Raw genomic sequence first — 26,387 nt, forward strand, 5'->3', positions numbered from 1 at the left:
ACATCTTAAAGGCAGGCCACTGATGATGTGTGATTGGAGCTCAGAGGAAAGACTAGGACCAGGCTAGATATGTTAATATATGAGTGATATGCATGCAGATGATAACTAAACCCATGGAATTTGAAGAAGTCACCAAGAAAAAGACTGAAGGGAGAAAAAGAGAGCATAGCCTAGGATAGAGCCATGGGGTACTCCTATAGGTAATGCGTGTGGAATAGACTATGATCCAGCAAAGCAAACTGAATTGTCATCATATAGGTAGAAAGAGAAGCAAGAAAGAAGCAACATCGTGAAAACTTGAAGACTTGAAGGAAAAGACAATGGTTTTATATTGTCAAAAAGTTGTCAGGAAGAATGAGGATTGAAAAAGGGCCATTAGGTTTGTCAATCAAGTAATCACTGGTAATTTTGGAAAGAGTAGTTTCAATGGAGTAAGGAGGCTGGAAGTTAGATGACTGAGGAGAGAAAGTGTATTGATTGACTTTTCAGGTATAGGAAAGAGAGAGAGGATGATAGTTTGGGAAGATGGATGAGTCTAAATGGAAGACATTTGGTTGTTTGTAGGCAGAAGAGGAAGAATCAATGGGATAGGAAAAACTGAAGATTAATGAGAGAGGGAAGATAACAGAGAAGAGAAAATGGGAGATGATGGGCTCAAGGGTACATAGAAAAGGGTTAATCTTGGCAGAGAAAGGCCACTTTATTAGAAACTAGAATAAAGTAGCTAGAAGGTTAGAAACAAAGATTGATTAAGCATCTATTATGTGCTTGTCGTTGGGCTAAGCCTTTTATAAATATTATCTCTTTTGATCCTCACAAGAACCCTAGAAGGGAATTGTTGCTTTTATGTATATTATGTATAGTGTTATGACAATCTCCATTTTACAGCTGAGGCCACTTGGAAAGAGAAGTCAAATCATTTGCCCAAAGTCACACAGCCAAGAAGTGTCAGAAGCCATATTTGATCTCAGACCTTCCTGACTCCAGGCCTTGACCACAGAAGGGGAACGTGTAGTTGATGCTGAAATCCTGGTGGGTAGCTCAGGTGGAGTGAAAGCATAAGGTACAGCATGTAGAGCAGAATGAACTTCTGAACAGATTTCTAGTCCAAACTCTTTGTATTACTGATGAGAAAAATGATACCTATTGGGAATAAGTGACTTGCCTACGGTCATGTGGCTAACAAATGTCAGAGATGAGATCTTAAAATGGGTTCTTTAACTCTAAACCCAGTACCCTTTCCACTATAACACGCTATAAGAACAACTTGATTTGGCAGAAAGTTAATGGAAGGCAGGGATAGTTTTCCATGTTGTGCCTAGCATTGAGCCTTAAGCCCAGTAGTTGTTGGATTGGAATGAATTATATGAGCATAACATGTCTGAGTTTCCTAAGAACAGGATGTACCCTGGGGTGAGGGAATTAAGAAGGTGACAGGGGAGATGGGTGGACTTCAAGGAAAGTTGGTCATTAATCATTTATCAAATGCCTACTATGTGCCCATGTTAGGGTTACAAAGAAAGGCAAAGGAATTCTGGCCTTGAAGGACCTCACAAGACAATGAGGGAGACACAAGATACATAAGACAGAATCAAGAGGGGAGACATTAGGACTAAGGGGCATTAAGAGAGGCTTTTCTGTAGAAGGTGGAATTTTAGATTAAGGCTTGAAGGAAGCCAAGGATGCAAGGAGGCAGAGTTGAGAAATGAGAGCATTGTAAGCATGAGGTAGGGGAGTGCAGCCAAATGAAAAAGCCTCAAGTGGGGAGATGAAATGTCTTCTTTGAGGAGCAGCAAGGAGGCTAATGTCACTGGATTGAAGAGTACATGGGGAATGTGTGGGAGGGATGGGGGGAGTGGTGGAACTTGTAATAAGACTAGATTGGTGAGGGGGTGGGAGAGCTAGGTTAGGAAGGGATTTGAATGCCAAACAGGATTTTATATTTGATCTTGGAGGCGATATAGAACCACTGGAGTTTACTGAGTCAGAGGAATATGACTTGGTCAGACCTACACTTTAGAAAACCCCTTTGGTGGCTGGATGGAGGAGGAGGAGACTTGGATCAGATGGACCAACAGTCCAAATAAGAGGCAATGGGGATGGCAGTGTCATAGGAGAGAAGGGGTTACATTCAAGAGATATTGGAATGGTATATTCAATCCGCCATGGCAATAGTTTGGATAAGGGAGGTGGTGGAGTTGGAGGTTGAAAGATAGTTGAGAGTTGAAGCTAATTCTCAGGAAAAAGGGTATATTCTTGGAAAGAGGCAGAAAAGGAGGGAGTGAGTCTGTGTTCCTGTGTTTGTTGGGGATGGTGATCAAGGGCCACCACCCCCCCAAATGTTATCCCTTGGTCTAATGTCTTCATTTCAGTCCTTAGCTCATGAGAGTGGAGAAGGGATTAGTTTGCCTCCCATCCTCTCATCCCCAGCTCAGGGCCCACCTAGGTAATCAAGGTGACTGAATTTCAGGGTTAGCAGGTGATCTGGAGGGCTATAAAGGGAACAGAATGAGAAGAAGGCAGGGGGAGGTCTCCATCTCCCCTCAGGGGACCAAGGCAGCATCCAGAAACAGCAGCTCCAGGCACCCTCTAATCTCTGGTGAGAGGAGATTGGGGAGGTGGGGGTGGTAGCAGACATCTCCTCAAATTACATGGAGAGAGAAGGAGACCACAACAGCTGCTGCTGACTTTAAACACGGGATTCTTTAAAGTTGGAAAGAATCACCTTTTCCAGGCGTAGATTATCATAGATTGGAAACTGAGTCCAAGAGAGGAGAAAAGGACTTTCCTTTTTCTACAGTGAATTGGTGGCAATCTGACGATTGTAAAACCCCACAGACACCAACAGCAATGAAGTTTCAACCTTTTTATTCAAAGCAGCTTCTCACAATTTATAAATACTGCATATTAACACACATGAAAAATACAACTTCTAAGGCACCCAGAAATGTGTCCATACACTAGTTACAGGACCATTCACAAAGAGAATTGGATCTAGACAGTCAATATTTGTTATAGCAGAAGATACAAGTCCCTCAGGACTGCGCCCATTCTAAGGATATATTTACAGCAATAAGAGAAAGGGCCCTGCACCTGGTATTGTGGGATATTAAATATTCATAATGACAGATATCAGAAACTAGTTGAAGTCTCTCCTATGATAATCTGGCAACATAAATTAAGTGCCTAAATTTGCAAAATCGTTCCTATCATTTTGGTGAGTGTATGATAAATACACCTGGAGCCACAAACTCCCCCAAAGGATTGGATGAGTCATTGGTGGCCCCTCCATCCCAGGGGCCTGGATACAAGCCTTTACCACTAGCTCTCTTGTCATGGCTCCACTGTCCATCGCTGCTCAATAGGTCAATGCGTAGAGGGCTTCTGCACTAGGTTTTCGAATGCCTGGGAATGGACCTGTTGTTTCTCGTGGGTAGGGAATGAAAATCCTGCTCACTCCAAATTTACTGTGGTTGTTCTAAGTGGATGTATATAAGATGAAGTGGGGTGGAAATCTGATAATCCTTGGGTTTACTCCATCAGCATGGACAGAGCAACAAATTCCTATCAGATGCTGTTTTGCAATTCAGGCAACGCTGGTCAAATGAGCCTGAGGATCACCAGAACTCTGCTTAGTGGGTGGAGGCTGTGTGTGTCCAGAGCAGGGACAGCTTGATCTCACCACAGCCAAAATGAGTTTGGGTCCCTGAAACCGGGGCCATCTGATTCTTCTGTATGGATTGGCCCATTGGTGGAATTGAGCAGTATCACTGTTCTGTGGTCTTGTCTGGCTTTCTCTGCATACTCACAGCCACGACCTCTATGTAACTAATGCTTTGTTGGGGGGAGAAATGTAATTCTTTGGTCCTTGGTTCTATGAAAGGCAAAATTTTCACAATCCTGTGAACATGGAGATAAGTTGGTGAATGACTACTAAAGTGGGTCTAAATAGATAGAGGGCGAATCTAAATGGTGCCATAAACTCAAGCACTTCCCATCTTTCTAGGGCCATCTTTAAAGGGCACAAGGGTTTGGGCAAGTATTTTCATCTTGTTGGATTTGGCCACATCTGTGTATATATACATTGTACCACAAACCCCAATACCACCAGCTAACCTTAGTACAAGTTAGGGCAAAAATGTTGGTGTGAGGCTCTACTATAAATATTAGCTAGCTATTGTTTCCTCTTAGTGAAGTGGCTGATGTTGCCACAGGAGAGGCAATAAATGACCAACTTCTTGAATGTTCACCGGACGTTAATTTATACAGTGTCAGTCATCACACAGACTCAATCTTTAAAAAACTTGGCAGAGAGGATTTGCCAATATCGGTCTATCTATTGTACAAACTGGAAAAAAAATCAAAACATTGACTTCATCCAATTTTCTTGGCCATCTGGTGGAACAAAATTATACAGTGAATCTGGACTCACAAACCTCACACCTTGTTTGTTGCTAAGATGACCCTGGATAACTAGAACAAACAGACTCTTACAGTATTATATCTAATTCGCCCATGCCCTACAGACCCAGGCTTAATATGGCTTAACACACATAGTTAATTGGATAGACACAGAGAACACAGCCAGAATGCTGATTGCTTAGCCGAAAGATAATTAAGATTGTCTACACAGTAAGTCACTAACATAAATGTCATTAATGTTTTCTAAGGAATGCTGTTCTCAGCTAGACTGGACTTTACGGACTTAACCACACTGAGTTTGCAGTTACCGTGAACTAGTGTGGCCAGGAGCAGGGTGTGTGTCCAGTTTATTCCAACAAAGCCCAGTCTGACAGCTCTCACGTTGGCTGTGTCATTTTCACTAAAATAACTGGATGGTGACCCTTGACTCGGTTCTTTTACAGGTCAGATAGAATGGCCACTAGTAATTATCATCAACCTGGTCACTTAGCATGCAATGGATTTTGAACACAACCCAAAACAGTGGACCCATCCGCCATACTGCTTTGACACAGCTCATGTTGTTTGGTATAAACAACCCGTATTTGCATTTTTGCAACAAACTTAAGGCTCTGTTCTCAGCCATCATCATCTGTCTTATAGTGTTTTTCAGGGAAGTTTTTTCTTAGCACTACATATGTAGCTACAAAGGTTGAAACATTTTGGAATCCAATGGTAAGACCTCTTCAAGAATGCAATACTTTTTCAAATTCCACTTTGATCTCAATGAGAGAGAGAGAGAGAGAGAGAGAGAGAGAGAGAGAGAGAGAGAGAGAGAGAGAGAGAGAGACATGTCCTCTAACATTAAAGAGCATTAGATTCTAATGCAGAACTATTGGCACCAAACCAGTATGCTATTGGTTGAAAGAACAATTACTAATTGTGTAAAAGATTGCCTAAAACGCATATATCCTGTTCTAACACAGAAATAGAAAACTTTAGAATTTCAAAATACATACTGTATTCAAGTCTGAAAGCATTTAACCCAAAATCTGCCAAAGAGACCAAGCAACACTTATCTACAACAAAAACATACATGCAAGATGACCCCCCACCACCACCCATTGTTTCCCTTAAATACTAACAAAGGCAAAGTGGAGTTTGGAAGATTCTAAAAAACAAGGTACAGCAAATAAAATAAAATAAAATACTGAACAAGAATTTCCATTTGTATTCTCAAATACTGTGAGTCTTTGTGACAGAATCCAGACTGATAGGTACAACAAGGCTGTCACTCTGAATACCAAATGAATATAGGAATTCAGGTGAGAGTAAACTCTGGGTCTCCTATAGACAATCAGGAAGATTGGAAAGCATTGCTGCTTGTTCTCTTTGAAAAAAAAAAAGCTTTCATGGAAGCAAGGTTGTAAAATTGCATGAACGTGAATCAGATGCTTTTGTTTTTAAAAACTGGAAGAACTTGTGTTTTAACAAAAAAAATCAATTATGAAAAATGAAATTCTATTTTTCCTTTGTTAAAGGATATGTTTTATTTTTTTAAACCCTTACCTTCCATCTTGTCAATACTGGGTATTGGCTCCAAGGCAGAAGACTGGTAAGGGCTAGGCAATGGGGGTTAAGTGACTTGCCCAGGGTCACACAGTTGGGAAGTGTCTGAGGCCAGATTTGAACCTAGGACCTCCCGTCTATAGGCTTGGCTCTCAATCCACGGAGCTACCCAACTGCCCCTTACATAAGGATATGTTTTTAAAAATGCAAATGTTTAAGAATGGGGTGGTATTGTGATGAGATCAGTTTTACTGTTTCTTTTTTTGTTGTTTCTTTTCCATTCTAGATCATCTATGGATAAAACACAGCTTTGTGTTAGGAAAGCAAGTGTCTTCGATTAATCAGCACAGAACGAGCATGTATTTTAAATCAGTGTCCTAGCACCTTATATTGTTTTAGCATTATACATGGAGGGTGTGACTTTGCTAGAGTCTATTCAAAGGTATCCTTCCCCTCCTGGGGAGGACAAACTGGCTCATCTTGGGGTGGATACTACAGTAGTTTCTTAATGGTCAGCCTGCCTCTGGGAAAATTCCTTTGATAACCAGGCTTTTATATGTTCATCCCGGAATGATTTCAGGCTCTGACAGCATCCTTCAAAGGGGACCATGGGCCTCCCTCTTCTCTTGTGGTCCTGGGATTCAGGCCTGCCTGGCAGAGATGGCCGTGCCTCTTTCTGGGCCAGAGGATTAAGGAAGCTCGGGACAGAGACCCCTAGACAAAGAGGGCTTTGAGTGAAAATGACTGAAGACCTTTTAAAAGGCCCTGTTCTCAAAGGGTTTGAGATGAGGAGGTTGGCTAACCACCTGTCTTCCTTTCACATTTTTCTACCTAAGAATCTCTTTGACCAAGCATTTCTGAAGTAGAGCTAGCATTAAGCGACTTCAGAGTCCATCTCATCTAACCACTTCTTTTTTATAGATGAGGAAACTGAGGCCCAGGGAGCTTCAGAAGTGCTGGGATTTAATCCCAGGCACTCTCCCCACTATACCACAAAAGGCTTTATCATTTCATGTCAAAAGGAGAACTCTGTATCCCCACTGCAAAACTGTCCACTGAGGAGCTTCATAGGCCAGGTCTCCCCACATATCTTCCTGTATTAAAAGGCAAGGATCCTGTTAGATAATACCATAGGCTCTTAAAAGGGACAGGAGGAGGGAGACAATAGGATGGTTTAAGCATGGAGTGAGTATATATATGCTAACCTATAAGGTAGGATTTCTCTGAAAAGCAGACTTCTGCGTTAAGCCTTTAGAAACTATTCTTAAATCAACCCAAGAATGCCCAAAATTTTCAACCCCTGTTCATTTCACCAGGGGTCCTACAGGTTGTCTCTAGACACAACAAAACAAAATGATTTTTAAAATGAAAAGTTTAGTTTGTCAGTTGGTAGTGTCTGGTACCCAACTGGTCTGCCTGATTTGCATCAAAGTGACTGCAATGATGGTGGTTCTCCTGAAATTATTGTATGTAAATTGCAGTCACAGACAGCACCTATTTTTGAAATTGGTTTATTCACGTGCCTCTTCTCAAAATCCCAGACACAATTAATGAATGAAGTCATTCTCACCCCAGACAAGTAAAAGATATTAGATATGTTATTTGACATCATTGCTTAACTCTGAGCAATTCTTGGGCTGAGGAGTTAGGGGGATTCCGGGACCTCAAAGGCCACTGACAAACTGACGATTCTTTCAGTAAAGACCTCCGATGCTTCAGATACTTGTATCTGTTTTGAAATATTTACTTCCATTGATAAAAGGAACTCACTTTTTGCAAGCAGGGTATCTTGCTCTCACTAGGAAATTGCCATAGAAAATAGGATACACTGACTTTTCAACAGAGAATACATTCTCAGGCTATCTGCCTCACAATGAGATGATACTTTGGCCAAGACTCGATAAAATTCATAGATTGGTCCTTTCAAAAGAAGCACCTTTTGCAAAGCTGAGTTTGTAACAGGGACTCATTGGGTCAATTCTTTTTTATGTTGTTGGGGGTTAGGGGAAAGGGGAAAACGTTTAGTTTTTCCAACATCAGTTTTTATTCTCTAGCTCATGTGAATGAAGCAGACAATACCTTAACCATGTTTTTCCTGTTCTGCCATGTGTTTGCTAACTTTGGAGAGCTGGTGGAAGGGGTTCATGATGCTGCTTCTGAAGAGGCATGGCCAAATGATGACTAAGTCCCCAACCAAGGAAGAACATGGCGTGGGTGGCAGGATCTTGCCTTGACTTCAGGCCCCATCCACAGCAGAAGCACAGGTCTAGCAGTCACATGGAGGCCACAAATAAGGAGCCAAACAACCCCCTTTCACATGAGCTAAAAAGAGCCGGAGGATAGGTTTTATGATTTGCCTTCTCTGACCGAATCAAACTGGGCAATCTTTTCCAGATAATCACAACACGGAAAGGGTTACAGCAATAATTGAAACTGTGGCTGTTTTTGCAAACAGCCCTCCTTGGATATGTCCAATTTGGGTTGGTCTTTTACTCCTGAGATCCATGAAAAACTGGGTGCTATTGGAGAAAGGAGGGAGATGATGATTGCAAATAAATATGAGAAGATCCAAGATGGAGAAATAGACAAGGAGAGATGCATCCTCGTTGACTTTCTTGAGGTGAGTGCCTGCCCCTTGACAGATTTAATTTTTTTGTGCACTTTTTTGTGCTAATTTCTACATGACTTTTACAGCTAGGTGCATTCTTTTCCTTAATTTTTTCCCCTTTCGAATGATGAAAAGCTTTTCTTCTAGTGGTTAATTCTGGTTTTTTTTCCACAGTCAATTCAAAGTCAGCGCCAAGGTTTTCCTGAAACTCAGATATATTGGATAGTAGGATGATAAATATTTATTGCTCCCTCCTTTGGCTCCAGGACTCTGGAAAAAGCTGCTAAAGGGTCAAAAGAAGGAGAATGGCACTTGCATTTGTTAACACAACCTACAGAGATACTTCTGCCAACAGCCCATCCAAGCTATGACCTCCCTTATGGTTCTCATAAAGATCCAAGGGAGAAGTTGTTAACCCCAGAATGATGTTGTGAATCAGCGACTGGAATCAGGAAGACTTAGGATTGAATCCTGCCTCAGACACTTATTAGCTGTCTGAGCAAAGTCACTTAATCTCTCTAGGCCTCAGTTTCTTTCACTGTAAAATGAGAGTTTAGAGGATTCAATAGCCACAAAAGTCTCATCCAGCTCTATGTCTATGATCTTTTGCTCTCCCAAGGCATATGGAAGAAACACTGTTATTTGTACCAAGTTAATATGCTCTAGGCTGGAGAAGAGATATTTCACAAAACGGTGCTTTCTCCACCTTGTCCTCATGCCAGGTTACTGTGAATTGAGAATGCTTAGATGTGGTATTGGCTAGAAAGCACAATTCTCCCCAAAAAGACAGTCAGTGAAGAAAAACATTTTCCACCATTATTCTTTGTGATGAGTCTACAGTAAAAAGCACGCACATTACATCTTGGAATAGCTTCCCACTGAGGAGAGGTTCAGAAGTATTCATTTGTTATCTGGAAAAGTTCTATGTTGCTTTTCTGTCGGCATTTTCTCTCATTGTGGCTCATTACTAAGATGCGCTGACTAGCACATCCCTTGAATTTGGTCCAGGGCAGTATGAAAATAACATCTGTGTGAATAACAGACAGCTGAATATAAACACAAATAAATAAGTTAAATAAGTTTAATTAAAGGGAAAAACATTTTTCCTGTAGCTTTTGCAAAAAAAAACACCCTAATTTTACATATAATACACATAAATTATTAGAATTGCCACTTACAGTGTTGAAAAATATATATTTAACAAAACATTTCTAAATATACAATATCTGGGTTTGTCAATTTTTTTCATAAGATTTTCAGACTAAGTCCTAGATGTCACACAGATCATTGTGGCGACAGGAGGGAATCTGATACAGAGTCTATGTGATTGATTGGGCTGGTCTTGCCTGAGGATGACTGACTCATCAATCATGCTCAACCCAGTCCTTTGATTGGCATTCGATGTAATAAAAGCCCTCCTTAGCTGGTCAAAAGCTGACACCCTCCAAAGAGTGGCACAGTAGTGACACAGCCTGAGCCAAAAGGACAAAGAAAACTGGGGGAAAATGGTACTGCCTTACTGGATCATGGTGGTGAAATCCAGAACATGAGGAAGCTGCATGTCTCACCATCAGACAAGCTCCCTCCCAGAAGAGACAGCCCTTGGGGGAACCTCTGACCAAGGGAGGCAAACCGAGAATGCTGAGCCCCACATCTGTTACACAAAACCAAACCAATGCAGAAACAACCCAGTAAAGTCCCAGAATGACTCACAAGGAAAACTGACACAACCCTAGGTATGGAGAGACATTCACAAACTCTTTTCCAGAACACTGGGCTCCAATGTTTTGAACACAGAGAAGAGCCAGAAGTCAGGTTACTCTGGGCACAGAGCTGGGGTGCAAAAATTAGACCAGAGCCTTTCAGACTTCATAGATTTTTTCTTGCAGGTAGCTGAATAGTGAATCCAGGCCTTTGGAAGAACTCCATAGCTGTCTTAGCATCTGACATTCCTTCTCATTCACATCCTCAAGGACCGATTTCAGGAAGCTCCTCACGAGGCATTTAGACTCCTCTAACACCTAGACAGGAAAACCTTGAATCAGATCGACTGGCCAATACTCAGTGGCTGTTATGTCAAGGAAATGTTCTCCACACGTCCAGCAGGCACACAGGTGACAATGATAGGCAAAAAGGTGTATTTCTGGTGACCACATCTCCTCCCTTTGATTATCTCCTACATAATCCCTCACTTAGCCTGAACCCAAGACAGGTTCCTTGTAAATGCACTTTCAAAGCTATTTTCAGTAGATAAATGCACAATCGTAGAATCAAAGACTAAGACTGTCTGGACCAAAAGATACGTCAGAAATCCTTTAGTCCAAGGATTCTTAACATTTTTCTTTGTGATGGGAGGGAAAGAGGGAGAGAGAGAGGCAGATAGAGAGAGATAGAGAGAAAGAGGCAGACAGAGATAGAGAGAGGCAGAGAGAAGCAGAGAGAGAGAGAGAGAGAGAGAGAGAGAGAGAGAGAGAGANAATCTGCCTTCTGACCTTGGATAGAAAATTATTTTAACCTATGTGAGCCTCAGGCAGAGGCAGCTTTTTCTTCTCTTTCTATTACAGAATTTAGCACAGGACCTAGAACATAGTATGTGCTAAATAAATGCTTAGGGGTAAAATGGTAATTGGAGATAATACCTATTATAAAGATCAAATTAAATGATATATGTTTGCAAGTCCTGCAGTACTATCTAAATATTGACTATGATTATTATTTTGCAAGCCAAGGCACAATAGAAAGTGTGCTGGGCCTAGAGGTGTCTTCCTCCCTTCCTTCCTTCTTTCTTTCCTTCTATCTATCTATCTATCTATCTATCTATCTATCTATCTATCTATCTATCATTTATCTTTCATTCCTTCCTTCCTCCTTTCTTTCTTTCTTTCTTTCTTTCTTTCTTTCTTTCTTTCTTTCTTTCTTTCTTTATTTCTTGCTTTGTTTGTTTGTTTCTTTTTTTTCTTCCTTTCCTTCTTTCTTTCTCTTTCCCTTCCTTCCTCCCTCCCTCCCTTCTTCATATTGAGATTTAGTGAAATGAATTGTCTGGCCAGTAAGTAGGAAAGCTAGCATTTAAACTCTGATCCTCTGACTCCAAATCCAATGTTTTTTCTACTGTCTCACATGCTTCTCCCACAACTGTAAACTCTTCTTGCCTTCATGATCCCACCAGAATTGAGTTGGGGTTGGGCAGGTAAAAGTCTGGTTCAAGGTAAACATATTATGACCAGGATGGATGCCCAAAAGATATATCTGGAGAGACTTGGGTTTGAATCCTCAAACACCATTTTGGGCTTCAGTTTCTTCATCTGTAAACTGAGAGAGAAGGATGTGATAATCCAACAGTCTGGGTAGTTCTTTGTAGGTAAGTCTCAGAGCTTACTTTCTAAGCAGCTACAAGAGATTTTAACTTAATGCTTAGCAAGAAATGCCTTAAATGACCCTCCTAGTTCCAGAGGAGTGATTGGGGAATGAGGCATTTGGTATGAAGAACCAAATTGCACATCCCTAGGAAAGAGATCAGGAGACTTCCGATTTCATTGTTTAGGCTCTGATGTGTCTCAGTGGCTACATGAGTGCTTAAATAGGATATTACTTACTGGGCTCTGAGTGACTTCTAAAAGATACACTCCACATTTAATTACAAGCCAGTATTTGGACTGAATCTCTCTGCAACAAGACTTAGGAGTCAAATGGGGACCTTTGACTGTGCCAAGAGTCCATACACCATGATGATTTCCATCCAAGTAAATGCTCCTGGACAGAAAGGCTACCCACTCCTGCCTCATCTCTTCCTAAGTCTTGCTGTGAGGGATTTTACTGATGTGGTCATTAGCACATTCATCTTCTCTTAGTGTGTTCCCTAGCTTTATTATCATAAGCAGAAGCCAAAGAAAAAGAAACATGATGGCTCCATTGTCCTTTGCCCCATTAGGTCATAACTGGAAAGCCATGTCCAGTTATGAGGTCTTATTTTTAGAAATATATTGACTATTTGGAGAGTATTCACACAAGGGTAAATAAACAATGTGGAGTGAGACCTTGGAGATTAGGCAATAAGAAGGTTCACAGAAGTAACTAAAGATATTAACTTGGAAAAGAATTAACTAAGGAGGTGCATGATATCATTTTTCCATGTGGAAGATGAATTAGGTTTGTTCTCCTTTGTTCCCAAAGGCAAATATAATCCTGATGGACCCTTTATATTATAGAGAAGACATCTGGGTTCAAAATAAGGAAAAACTTTCTAATACTTAGAGCAATTCTAAGGTATAACTGAATTGCCTTGGTGGAGTAGTGAATCAAGCTATCACTTGATGTATTCCATCAAAGGCTGGATGACCACTTGTTGGAGATATTATACAAATATACATACTTTGAGCAAGAGTTGGTCTGAGTCTGGGTTAAGTAGGGTTTGGACTATGTGACCTTACAGGCAATTAGAGGTTAATTGAATGGAAACAACTGGACTCTTTCCAATTCTAAGTGCATGACACGTTTGTAGAATAAATATGAGTTTCTGAAAAAAAAATACTGGCCTGGCAGTCAAAAGACTAGTGTCTAGACCTGATTTTGCCTGAAATGTATCTGTATGACTTTGGCCAGGGAATTTCACATCTCTGGAACTCGTTTTCCCTCTCCATAAAAGAAAGTGTTGAATTAAATGGTCTTTTATGGTCCATTCCATTTCTAGAATTTTATTTCCTATCAACCCTTTCTAGATATGCATTCTGTGATCTAGATGTTTTAGGGTTCATCGAGTTCTCTCATTTTATGAACTATATTCAAACATTCCTTCTAGCTCTGCCATTCTAAATTCTGTTTCCTCCCACCTCTAACATTTTCTATGTCCTACTATCCTTCTTTGCTTTGATTTTCTATATTCTATATCCTGGCATTCTAGGATCTATATTCCAATGGATATCCTAGCACTAATATTTCATTTTCTATGATCTAAGGTTACTCTGAGCTTTTACTATATTCTGAAGTCCCTTCTAGCTCTTGAGTCCTAAGAATAATACATGCAATTTTCCATCCATTGTTCAGAATATAATCTGATATCTTTTGCTTATTCCTTTCAAAACCATATACATATTTTGAAAAAGGTTCTGATCTTTAGGGCAGATTATTCAATCAACCAAAAAGTGAAGAGGAGAGAGGAGGCAGGTAGAGTGGGCTGGGTGGGGGAAGAGGAGGCAGGGTAGGAAGGGAAGCCAAAGGCAGATCAGAAGAATTTCTGGATCCTGAGGATTTCTCCTGCAGAAGGAGGGGCCAGTACTTACCACAGCACTGCAAGCGGCCATCTCTTTGACGCGCAACATGACTTCTTGGCTGAAGGTGGTTGGCCAGAAGACTTGGGACACAAGCCCTCGGCTACAAGCTTCCTGAGCTGTGAGCTTCCTTCCACAGAACAACATTTCATTGGCCTGCAAGCACAAAGATAAGGATACCGTAAGTGATTCCAACTTCTCAGAGTTGGAAGGGACCTCCCAGGCATGAAGCCCCATTCATCCTTGATGATGGAGGATTCCCTCTGCAGTACTCACAACAAGTGATCATCCACACACCCATGCACTCACATACACAAAGTAAATAGCCCAGGTCCTCTGACTACTGAGCTGTCTCTCCTATAAAGTACTTCTGAGTTGAGACAACTCTTCTATCCCAATTATTGGCACTAAATATAGCATTTGCCTGAATATGTCTGTTAGAGACAGGCAGAAAGTATGAAAGTGGGTCATAGATTGTTACACCTTAAAGGGACTTAGAGAATGGTGTGCTAAAAGTAATACTGGATTTTGAAGTGGAAAGAACATTATATTTTGAACTGGAGGACCCAGGCTCAAATTTAGTGCTACAACTTTAAAAAGATGAATTCAGTTCATTTTCAATTTAACAAACATTTGTTAAGCATCTATTCTGGACAAGATACTGTGCTAGGTGCCAGGGGTACAAAGACAAAAAGAGCACATTCCCATCTCTGAGGAGCTTACATGGTTCTAGTGAGAAATACGTGTTGATAGATAACAAAATACAGAATGGATACAAAGAAATTTCAGGTCAGAAACCCCTAACTGGAGGAATAAGGAAAAATCTCACCCCCCCTTAGGAGGTGATACTTGAACAGAGTCTTTAAGAAAGCCAGGGAATCTCAGGGAAAAAGAGAAGCAGGTACTGTATTCCAGGTAAAGGGAACAAACTACAAAAGGCTTTGCAGTGGCAAATGGAATGTCATGAATGGAGAACAGTTGGCAGGTCAGTTGGGATGGTATATGGAGTAGATGAAGCAGAATCACGTGCAGTCAGAATTTAGAGGTATAAATATGAGAGTATTTTGCATTTTATCACAGAAGCAACAAGAAACCACTAGAACGTCTTGATCTAATCTGTGCTTTAGGTATCTCATTCATCTGCTAAACAGAGGCTGAAAATGGGGGAATGGAAGTCATTCAGGAGACTAGCTTCAGTAGTCTAGGCAATAGATGATGATTGATATGCTAGAGCGGTAACCAGAAGTAAGCCAGAGCAAGCTCATACCAACTCATGAGAGTCCACTGTTTAGTTTTCTTGGTAAGCATTTATATCCCCGAAATCAGCAAATGCTAGAAATTAGAGTTTGATTTATTATTTTTTGATTGTCTAGACTTAAAGAAGTGATGAAGAAAATGGTAATAATGCAGACTAAACTTAAAAGTGTGTGATGATTCCCTTGGAGAGCCAGGAATATTTACATAAATATTTATAAGCATGCTCCATCTAAATGGAGAGAAGGGAACGGATACAAAAAATATTTGTAGAGGTAGAGCAGATAGGACTCGCCAAATTATTTGATATCAGGGGAAGGAAATAGGGAAACAGTAAAGAATCAAAAATGACTAACTCCAAGGCTGTAAACATGGGTGAATGGAAAGGTAGTGGTGATCCCCAACCATTTGGAGAAGAATCTGAAATTATGACTAAAGAGTTATAAAACTGTGTATATCCTTTAACTCAGCAATACCACTATTGGATTTTTTTCCTAAAGTAATCAAGGTAAAAGAAAAATAACCTATATGTTCTTAAATATTTATAACAATTCTCTTTGTGGTGGCAAAGAACCAGAAATTGAGAGGATGTCCATCAGTTGGGGAATGTCTAAACAAATTGTGGCATATGATGGTGATGAATTATTACTGTTCTATAAGAAATGACAAGTAGATTATTTTTTAAATGGAGAAATGTACATGAAATTATGAAGAATGAAATGAGTAGAACTAAGAGAACATTATATACAGCAAATGAAATATTGTTTGAAGAATGGCTTGTCTATGTCCACCTCCAGAGAAAGAAATGATAAACAGAAACAAGACATAGTTTTATTTATATATATATATATATACATATATATATATATATATGTGTGTGTGTGTATATATAAAAATATACATGTTTATTCACACACATAAAACACATACATACTTACACATATATGTATGTGTGTGTGTTAAATGATGCCTTCTCTACTGCAAGGAGGAAGATACCTGAGAATTTTAATGTAATGAAAAAATTAAAAATTAACTTTAAAAAAAGAAATATGGAAGTCCATAAAAGTGGTGGAGGAAAGGCAATTAGCTCTAATTTGGATATCTTGAGCTTGAGGTGCTTATGAGACATCCAATTGGAGATATCCAGCAGCAATGGTAATCTGGGACTAGAAAATAGAGAGATGAGGTCTGGCTTTAGAGATCTGGAAATGATCTTCATAAAGATGACAACTGAATCTATGAAAACTAATGAGATCAACTAGAGGACAGATATAGAGACAAGGGAAGAGTGCCCAGAACAAAGCCTTAGGCTAGGAAATGAGACTTAGAAAATGCAGTTAGAAAGGAAGGAAGAGAATCAAGAGAGAGAAGAATCATAGAAACAAGGAAATAGATGCATCCAGGAGGAGGAGTTGGTCCACAGTTTCAAACATGGCAGAGAGGTCATCATGAAAGACCAAAGATAATTAGATCACAAGATCACAGATTTGGAGACAGAAGGGATCTCAGAAACCTTACACTCCAAATGTGTCATGGTACAGATAAGGAAAGTGAGATCAAGAAATCATGATTTAGATTATCTCAATAGATGCAGAAAAAGCCTTTGACAAAATGCAATACCCATTTCTATTGAAAACACTGGAAAGTATAGGAATAGAAGGACCTTTCCTCAAAATAATAAACAGTATTTATTTAAAACCATCATCAAGCATCATCTGCAATGGGGATAAATTACAAGCCTTCCCAATAATGTCAGGAGTGAAGCAAGAATGCCCATTATCACAACTATTATTTAATATTGTATTAGAAATGCTAGCAGTAGCAATTAGAGAAGAAAAAGAAAATAAAGGGATTGAAATATATAATGAGAAAATATCACTCTTTGCAGATGATATGATGGTACATTTAGATAATCCTAGGAAATTAACTAAAAAGCTAGTAGAAATAATTAATAATTTAAGCAAAGTTCCAGGATACAAAATAAATCCACATAAATCATTAGCATTTCTACATATTCCCAACAAAAAGCAGCAGCAAGGGTTAGAAAGAGAAACTCTATTTAAAATCACTCTAGACAGTATGAAATATTTGGGAATCTATCTGCCAAGATAAATTCAGAAATTATATGAACACAACTAGAAAACACTTTCCACACAAATAAAACTAGATCTAAACAATTGGGAAAACAGTAATTGTTCAAGGGTAGGATAAGCTAATATAATAAAAATGACAATCCTGCCTAAATTATTCAGTGCCATATCTATCAAACTATCAAAAATCTTTTTTATAGAATTAGAAAACATTATAACAAAGTTCATATGGAAGAACAAAAGACCAAGAATATCAAGGGAACTGATTTAAAAAATGGGAAGGTTGGGGGCCTAGCAGTACCAGATCTTAAACTGTACTATAAAGCAGTGATTGTCAAAACAATATGGTACTGGCTAAGAGATAGAAAGGTGGATCAATGGAATAGACTAGGGGTAAAATGACCTCAGCAAGCTAGTGTTTGATAAACCTAAAGATCTCACCTTTCAGGACAAGAACTCCTTATTTGACAAAAACTGCTAGGAAAAACTGGAAAACAGTATGGGAAAAATTAGGTTTAGATCAACATCTTGCACTCTATTCCAAGATAAATTCAAAATAGATAAATGACTTAAATATAAAGAGTGAAATCATATATAAATTAGGAGAACATAGAATAATATATCTGTCAGATCTATGGGAAAGGAAGGAATTTAAGAACAAAATATAAAATGAATAATTTTGATTACATTAAATTAAATTAAAAAGATTGTGTACAAAGAAAACCAATGCAACCAAAATTAGAAGGGAAGCAACAAATGGGGAAAATTATTATAACAAAATTCTCTGACAAAGGTCTAATTTCCCAAAAATATAAGGAACAAAGTCAAATGTATAAGAAATCAAGCCATTCCCCAATCAACAAATGGTCAAAGGATATGAATAGGCAGTTTTCAAATAAAGAAATCAAAACTATCAATAATCACATGAAAAAGGATTCTATATCCCTCCTGTTTAGAGAAATGCAATCCAAACTACTTTGAGATACCACCTTATACCTAGCAGATTGGCTAATATGACAGTAAAGGAAAATAATGAATGTTGGAGGGGAGGTAGAAAAATTGGGACACTAAGGCACTAATGGTAAAGTTGTAAATTGATCTGGCCATTCTGGAAGGCAATTTGGAATTATGCCCAAAGGACTTTAAAAGAATGCATACCCTTTGACCCAGCAATACCACTGCTGGGTTTGTACCCCAAAGAGATAATAAGCAAAAAAGATTTGCACAAAAATATTTGTAGCCGTACTCTTTGTGGTGGCAAAAAATTGGAAAAAGAGGGTATGCCCTTCGATTGGGGAATGGCTGAACAAATTGTAGTGGTGATGGAATACTATTGTGCTGTAAGGAATGATGAAATGGAGGATTTCTATGTGAACTGGAAGAACCTCCAGGAATTGATGCAAAGTGAAAGGAGCAGAACGAGGAGAAAATTGTACATAAAGATGGATACACTGTGGTACAATTGAATGTGATGAACTTCTCTACTAGTAGCAATGCAATGATCCAAGACATTTCTGAGGGACTTATGAGAAAGAACTGTGAGAACAGAAACACAGAAGAAAAACAAAAGATTGATCACGTGGTTCAATGTGTATATTATTGAGATTTTGACTTTAAATGATCACTCTATTGTAAATATTAATAATATGGAAATAAGTTTTGAACAATGACACGTGTAACTCAGTGGAATTGCTCCTCAGGTCTGTGAGGAGGGAGGGAAAAGGGGAGGGGAAGAACATGAATCATGTAAACATGGAAAAAATTGTAAAATAAATAAAAACAAAATATATGTCCATGTATAAAAGCAGTCATGATCTAATATACACATATATATGCAATACATATACATATATATGTAGTTACATACATACATAGTCACAGCCTAGCATACACATATATACACATATAAACTATGATTTCTTTATCTCATATATATGTATATATAGACTGATATGTGTGTATATTACATGTAAAATATATTTTATATATTATATATTTTATACATATATATTTAAATAAATCCCTACAACCTTGGTATTATCTGCATTTTTTTAAATCATAACCCTTCCCTTTGTTTTAGAATTGGTACTAAGTATAGGCTCCAAGGCACAAAAGGAGTAAAGACTAGACAATTGGGTTTAAGCAATTTGCCCGGGGTCACACAGCTGGGAAGTGTCTGAAGCTGAATTTGAACCCAGCACCTCCCATCTCCAGGCCTGAAGCTCCATCCACTGAGTCACTTAGCTGCCCCTATTATCCACATTTTCTAAGTCTAGATGACCACTTTTAAGTCTAATGTTGCAATCTGTGTAAATTGCATTAATAGGAAGCAATCAAATCATATTTCTTTATATGAGTCAAGATTTCAACTGCTACAAATGAAATCTGTTAAGGACAAAATAAGGAGAGTATTCATTCTGTTTTCTCCAGATCTTCTGGTGTCAAGAGGCATAATCTCAAATAAAATCACATCTCCTTTGGGTGTGAAGGGACTAAGGATAAAGGCTATTGAGTTAAGGAATTGGTAAATTTAATCACTGGTAATCCCTCAGAGAGCAATTTCTATAAAAGGGTGGGATTCCAATTCTTGTTTAATTGCAAGAAACTGAAGAATGACTGGTAGGTGAGGAAGTAGAGATAAGGAATTTAGATGACTTTTTCTAGGAGTTTGGCAGGGAAAGGAAGAGATACAGGTCAATATCTTAAGGGGAAGACCATTCCAAGGCAAAGGTTTTATTTTGTTTTGTTTTGTTTTTAATTGATGTGTGAGATCTGAGCATAGCAAGAAAAGAAGCCAAGGGAGTGTGGGGAAAAAACACCCTAAATTTGAGTGAGATGACTGAAAGGGCTAGCTACTAGAATAGGTGGATGGGATCAAGGAGGTTGCTTCAACAAAGAGAAAAACTACCTCTTCCTTAGAGACTAGATCAATAAGAGAAAGAATGGGGAATGATACTGAGAGGAAGGGAGGTATAGAACTTGGAAGAGGAGGTTTTTTGGTAGATGTCCTCTATTTTCTCTGTTTTCTTCTGAAAGGAAAAAGGGAAGGGTGCCATAAGTATCATGAGGAAGGAATAAAGGTTGGAGGAAAGTCTGTGAAGTCTTCAAAAGGTAGTCAATAAGGGAAGAATAAAAGGATTATTGTGCAGTAGAGTTGAGATTATATGACATAAATTAGCAGTGGACCTGGTTTGAATAGTTGTTTAAAATGCTCCAGTGACATTCAACAATACATAAATACAACATAGAAGGAAAATTCAGAATAGGATTAACAGTATAAGACATGGGGACAAGAGATTTTACGGAAGAGTTTAAGATTGAACTAGAGATGGGCAATTATAGGGTCATGACTGCAAAATGAGAAAAGTGAGACCATATTTGGGGCAATGGATTGGGAAAGCAGAAATATGTGCAATGACTAGAAGTCAATGAGGATAAGTTTAAGGGGAACAAGGCAAAATGACAGATGGAAATATAAAAGATTATGATAAAAGAGGAATTTCAGAGTTTCAGTTCATGGGGGTCTCTCATTCCCATTTTTCTGGCTTCAGAACTTGCCTGTGGAATCCACTCTGCTTGATTCCCCTCCCTTTAAAACAGAGATGATAATAGTCTGAAAACTTTAGACCCGTGAACTTGACTTTGGTTCATGGATTCTAGAATGTACTATGAAAAATTTCCCTGCCTTAATTCTCTTCTCCATCCTCTATATAACCACCAGTTATTTTCCTAAACCTCAGAGTATCATACTTCTATTCAATAAATTCCAGTGGTTCCCAGCTACCTCCAGGCCCAAATATAAATCCTTATGTTTGGGCATATTAAGCCCTGTATAGCCTAGCCCCAACCTACCTTACTAGCATTATTAGACATGACACCTATCCAGACACTTTATGAGGTTCTTGTATCCCCCCTGCAAATAGAGAATATTTAAATAAATGTGTGTTGATTGACTGGGTGAGGTTAGGTGAAAATCTAGAAAAGGTAGCAGTGGTTACTCACTGCCTTCAGGGTTCCATATGAACAGATTAGCCTTTTACTCAGAGGCAGCTAGGTGGTACAGTGGATAAAGTGATAGACCTAGTGCCAGGAAGGCCCAAGCTCTAATCTAATTTCTGACACTTAGCAGCCTTTAATCATTTGCTCTCTGCCTGTATCAGTTTCCTCAACTGTAAAACGGAGATCATAATAACACCTACCTTCAATGGATGTTGTGAGGATAAAATGAGATAATAGTTGCACAGTATCTGGCATGCACTAGAAATTTAACAAATGTTGTTTTCTTTTTAAGTCAAGGTTACTAAATTGGTAAATGGGCAATAGATATGCTAAAGCTATATTTCACCTAGACTTAAGGGGAGTGTTTGATAAAATATCTAAAATTATACTTATAGAGAAAATGGGGCTGGGTGACTGGGTAATTGGATGGATTCACAGCCTGCTGAATGGTTTACATCTAGAGCTCAGTGTTAACTTCAAAGGTTATCTCTTACTTAGTACCCCAAGGATCCGGGCTTGGCTTGGTGTTGTTTCTCATTTTTATCAAAGGTATGGAAAGAGGTCTAGATGGAACACTTATCAGATCTGCCAGGAATACAAAGCTGGGAGGAATAGCTAACACCTTGGATAAGACTGAAAAAAGTTTTGGATGCTGGTTAGCACTTAGGATTGAGATAAATGAGAGAAATTGATTAATGATAATGGATTAAAGAAATGAATTTCACAAGTACATAACTAGGGAAGATATAAGAGGGGAAGGGAAGAAACAAGGATTTACATTGCTCCCACTATGTGCTAAGTACTTTACAATTTGATCCTCACAAAACCCTTAGGTATATTATTCCCATTTTACAAATGAGGAAACTAAGTCAAACAAAGGATAAGTGACTTATCTAAAGGCACATAACAAATAAATATCTAAAGCTGGATTAGAATTCAGATCTTTCTAACTGCAGGTTCCTTACTCTACCCACCACTCCACCAGTCGCCTAACCAGAGATCAATTCATCTGAAAAAGATCAGTAGTTTTAATGGATGGGAAACTCTATAGCAGTCAATGGTGAATGATAATGTAGTCATAGAACCAACTGGGATTTTAAAATAGGCTACATGAAGGTGGGGGGAGCAGAGAGGCACAGTCCCCCAAAACAAAGTGATGGTCTCTACTATACTCTGCCTTAATCAGACCACATTTGAAGTTGTGCTCACTTCTGGGCTTAGTATTTTAGGAGAGTCATTGATAAACTAGAGTGTCTGGAGAGGGGCAGCTGGGATGGTGAAGGGTGTTGAATTCATGCCAAATTGCTTTAGTTGAAGGAGTTGGGAGTGTTTAGCCTCAAGAAGAAAAGCTTTAGTGAAGAACATGACAGCCACCTGCAAGTGTCTCAAGTGTTGTCACAGGGATTCAGGATTCAGTTTGTTTCATTTTGCTCTGGTGGACCAGATGAGGAGCAGTACAAAGAGGTAAATTTAGGTTTGATTGGTGGAAGGAAAACCTTACTGAAAATTAGAGCTCTCCAAAAGTAGAATGATCTGCCTCTTGAGAGCTCCAAGCAAAGACTGGATCCTAAAGACTAGAGATTTTGATTCTTTGTCTCTTGTTATGTCAGGGACTCTTTTGGTAGCCTGGAAAAGCCTGTGGACTCCTCACCAGAATAATGCTTTTAAATTACTGAAGTCAATTATAAATTTTGGTTAGAAGCTAAGTCAAAAGAAAGATGTAATTTTCCCCCTTCCAAATTTTGAATACCCTTGAAATCTCTCTGAACTCTTTAGGTGGGCTGTGGATCCCAAGAACTATTGCTAAAGAAGGTATTCTGTGGAAGGAATTTTTATTTAGATATAGATTGGACTACATAGCCCTTGAGGGGTCTTCCAACTCTAAATATAGTGATATTCCCCTTTGAGCCTGAGAGGATGCTGTTGTGAGTCTGTATTACTCTGAAGAGGAAACTTATTAAATCCAGTTACCATTCTCACACCCTCCCATTCTGGGAAAGGGAAGAGTAGGAAACTCCCTATCCATGAGGGATGACTCCTCATAGCTAAGGTGAAGAACCCTTTGAGAACCATGAGACTCTTCTTCCATGAGATCTCCCTAAATTTTTCCAGGGCACAATAAGATTTCTCAATCATCTCATACCTGCAATGAATTCTGCCCCACCCCATCTTGATGAGAGCAGAGAAATTCAAGGTCAAAAAGAAGGAACAGTTGATGATTTGGTCCATTTTTCCTTGGTGCTCCTCATTTTCTAAATGCAAAAATAGAGGCTCAGAGAATTTAAATGCTCTTGCCTAAGCTTACCCAGTAAATGGTAGAGCCAGAATTTGAAAATGGGTCTTCTACCTCCCAATTTAGTCCTCTCTCCCACTGCATAATCCCCAGGTGGGCATGGTTTTCCCCAGGCTCAGCAGTGTTGTTTTCCTCCCACCTAAGCTGCAGAGACATCAACTTTCTATAAAAATGCCAGAAGAGAGGAGAGAGCTTTACAAAAAATAAATGAACTCAGCATATGGAACAATCCATTGGCAATGCATCCAGGTACAGTATAACAGAGGCATCCCAGAATGATACGTGGTAATGCCTAACTGCCAGTCAAACAGCTGAGAATTCACAGAAAATGTCAGCTCTGTTTCCTCCAATGCCCAGATTTTCCTATAGCATGGAACCTAAAGGGTTGGATCCATGGATTCTGACATTGTGCAGGGACTCCCTCTTTGTCCAACCTGGCCTGAGTAGAAATAAAACTGTCATAAAGCATCTTAAAGCATCACATGGGAAAGGGTCCAGATTTGTTCCACCTGGGTCCCGAGGGCAAAGATGAGAGCAAAGGGTGAAGAGAGCAGAAAGGCCAATCTTAGTCTCAATTTAAGGGGAAAAATAGATAATAATTAGAACTGTTCCAAAGAATCTTTGCCAGGTGTTTCCAGCATGCCCTTTATAGAATTCCTATCTTTCTTCAAAGCTCATAGTTCAAGTGATTTCCTCTTTATTTGGTCCTTTTTGATTTCCTAAGTTATTCGTGCTTTCTCTTTCCTGAGAAGGAATCAAAAAAAGGTTCGGTGGCAAAGTAGATAGAACACTAGATCTGGAATTAGGGAGATCTAAATTCATATCTGGCCCCAGACCCTGTACAACATTTCGTCACCTATAATACAGGGAATACAATAACACCTGCATTCTAGGTTGTTATGAGGATCAAATGAGAGAATATTATAAAGTGCTTTGCAAACCTTAAACCATTATATAAATGCTAGCCAATGTTAGCAGGGCCCAAATAATAATGACACTTAAGAATGGTGGTGGGATTATCCCATTTTTCTCTCTGGGACTGGGTTAGGAGCCTGCTGTTGGTGGTGCATTCAGGTTCCTTCACCACTTTCTTGAGTGCTATCTACAAGCCATATTGACCATGGAATAGTATGACCATGGAGTAGTAACCAGTAATAAAGTATGGTGTTTGGTGCTCCATCCCAAAGAGAGGTTGTTGCAGCCTAATACCCTGAAGGGGTTCTGAAGGGAGACTTGGGATGGGATGGCTGCCAGTTGGATAAAGTGAAGAAGTGTTTAAAAAGAGACTTTTCGGGGGTTCCTAAGCATTACCACATTAAAAACCATGGATTGCATGACAAGTTCTATCTTCTACCAGGCAGGGTCTTTTGCTTGCATATCTTCATAGTGTAGTTAGAATGTTGTACCCCAGGACTACGTCCTCCAGAATTCCTTTAGTATTTCCCAGAATCCTTTTTCTTTCTTCCACAGTTGCATCCTCATGTGTTGTTTATAAGTTTACTGTAATCCCACCCACTCTCTCTCCTCTCCTGCGTTTGTGGTTGGGGAAAGATTTCTTTTTTTTTTTTTACTGAGGCTGCTAATTTTCCTTTTGCTTCAAATTATTATAAATAAAACCTTATAAAATTATAATACTTGGAGTATTTGGATATTAATTTTTAATCTTACAATGGGTAGGTAACAATGTGATGAGAGTCACATTTAAACCCTGAATAAAAAAAGTTGGGATGCAATAATGTACTAGACTTGAGGTTAGAAAGTTTGAGTCTTAGCCTTTGTTGTGTTAGAGGGTCTACACAAACAAGTCACATTCTAATTTCTCTGAGCTTTGGCTTCCTGGACTCTAAAATTAGATTAGCATTATTCAACCTACCTACCATCTACGTCATTTTGAGGACAATTCTTTGTAAATGGTAAGATGGTTTAGAAATGGGAGCTGCCTTATCCATTACTTTAATATCTGCAAAAAATTTTACACATGTTTCATTGGTTATTCACAACAACCCTGAGAGGTACTGTTTTTAGCTCAATTTTACCGTGAGACTGAGAGAAGCTAAGACACCTGCCCAGTGTCATATAATTAGCAAGCATCTGAGGTAGGATCTAAATTCAGGTCTTCTTGGTTCCATGTCCAACAGTCAATCAGAATCGGCCAATCAATAATGAACAGGAAAAAAAAAAGAAAAACATGCATATGGTGGCATTAGATTTTTAAGGCAACTGCAAAACAAGAAGTCTTACCAGAGCAACACCAAGGATTTGTGGGAATGTATAGGAGGAGCATCCAGCAGGAGTGAGGCGTATGGTTGCATATGGCGTCTGAAACCAAGCCTTTTCACTGGCCCAGACGATGTCACAGAGAGGCAGGATAGATGCGCCCAGCCCCAGGGCAGGCCCATTAATAGCAACCACAATAGGCTTCTTAAACTGGATGAAAGCTCTTACAAAATCCCTAAAATAAAGAATGGGGAAAAAAAGATGATAATCTTACCGAGATGAAGTTTAACTGACCTACTTCTAACCTACACTAGGTGACCCCTGCCACCTATCATTAAATGAAGATGATGAAGCATCCCATAAAGGATAATCAATAGCCTCCCCTGAGCTATATACTGTACCTATACAGAAGCACCATGTTCAGAGGCAGGGAAGCAATAATACCACTGTCTTCAGTTCTATCTGAAGTCTTATGTCTAGTACTGGGTGTCTCTTTTTAGGAAATTCATTGACACAGTGACACATGCCTACGGAACAGTTGGGGTAGTGAAAAAACTCAAAACCATGCTTTAGGAAGAATGGTTGAATGATTTGGGACATTTGACTTGGAAGAAGAGAAGACCTTTGGGGGACAAGATAGCTGTCTTGGACTTTCTGCTTGGCTCCAGAGGCCAGGACTCTGGATAGAAATC

The 26,387-nt window shown here is 39.2% G+C and overlaps 1 protein-coding gene across 1 annotated transcript in view; it reads right to left on the reverse strand.

The window, feature by feature from the left end:
* Nucleotides 1-10,440: 10,440 nt before the first annotated feature.
* Nucleotides 10,441-26,387, reverse strand: part of CDYL2 (chromodomain Y like 2) — a 222,921-nt gene continuing 206,974 nt past the window's right edge. The window contains exons 5-7 of the mRNA XM_044660619.1: nt 25,720-25,930; nt 13,855-13,998; nt 10,441-10,599 (exon numbers count right to left, since the gene is read on the reverse strand). Of these exons, the coding sequence (XP_044516554.1) occupies nt 10,441-10,599; nt 13,855-13,998; nt 25,720-25,930 (514 nt within the window). The remainder of the gene's footprint in view (nt 10,600-13,854; nt 13,999-25,719; nt 25,931-26,387) is intronic.

Source organism: Gracilinanus agilis, chromosome 2 (genome assembly GCF_016433145.1).
Source record: "Gracilinanus agilis isolate LMUSP501 chromosome 2, AgileGrace, whole genome shotgun sequence".
Classification (NCBI taxonomy): domain Eukaryota; kingdom Metazoa; phylum Chordata; class Mammalia; order Didelphimorphia; family Didelphidae; genus Gracilinanus; species Gracilinanus agilis.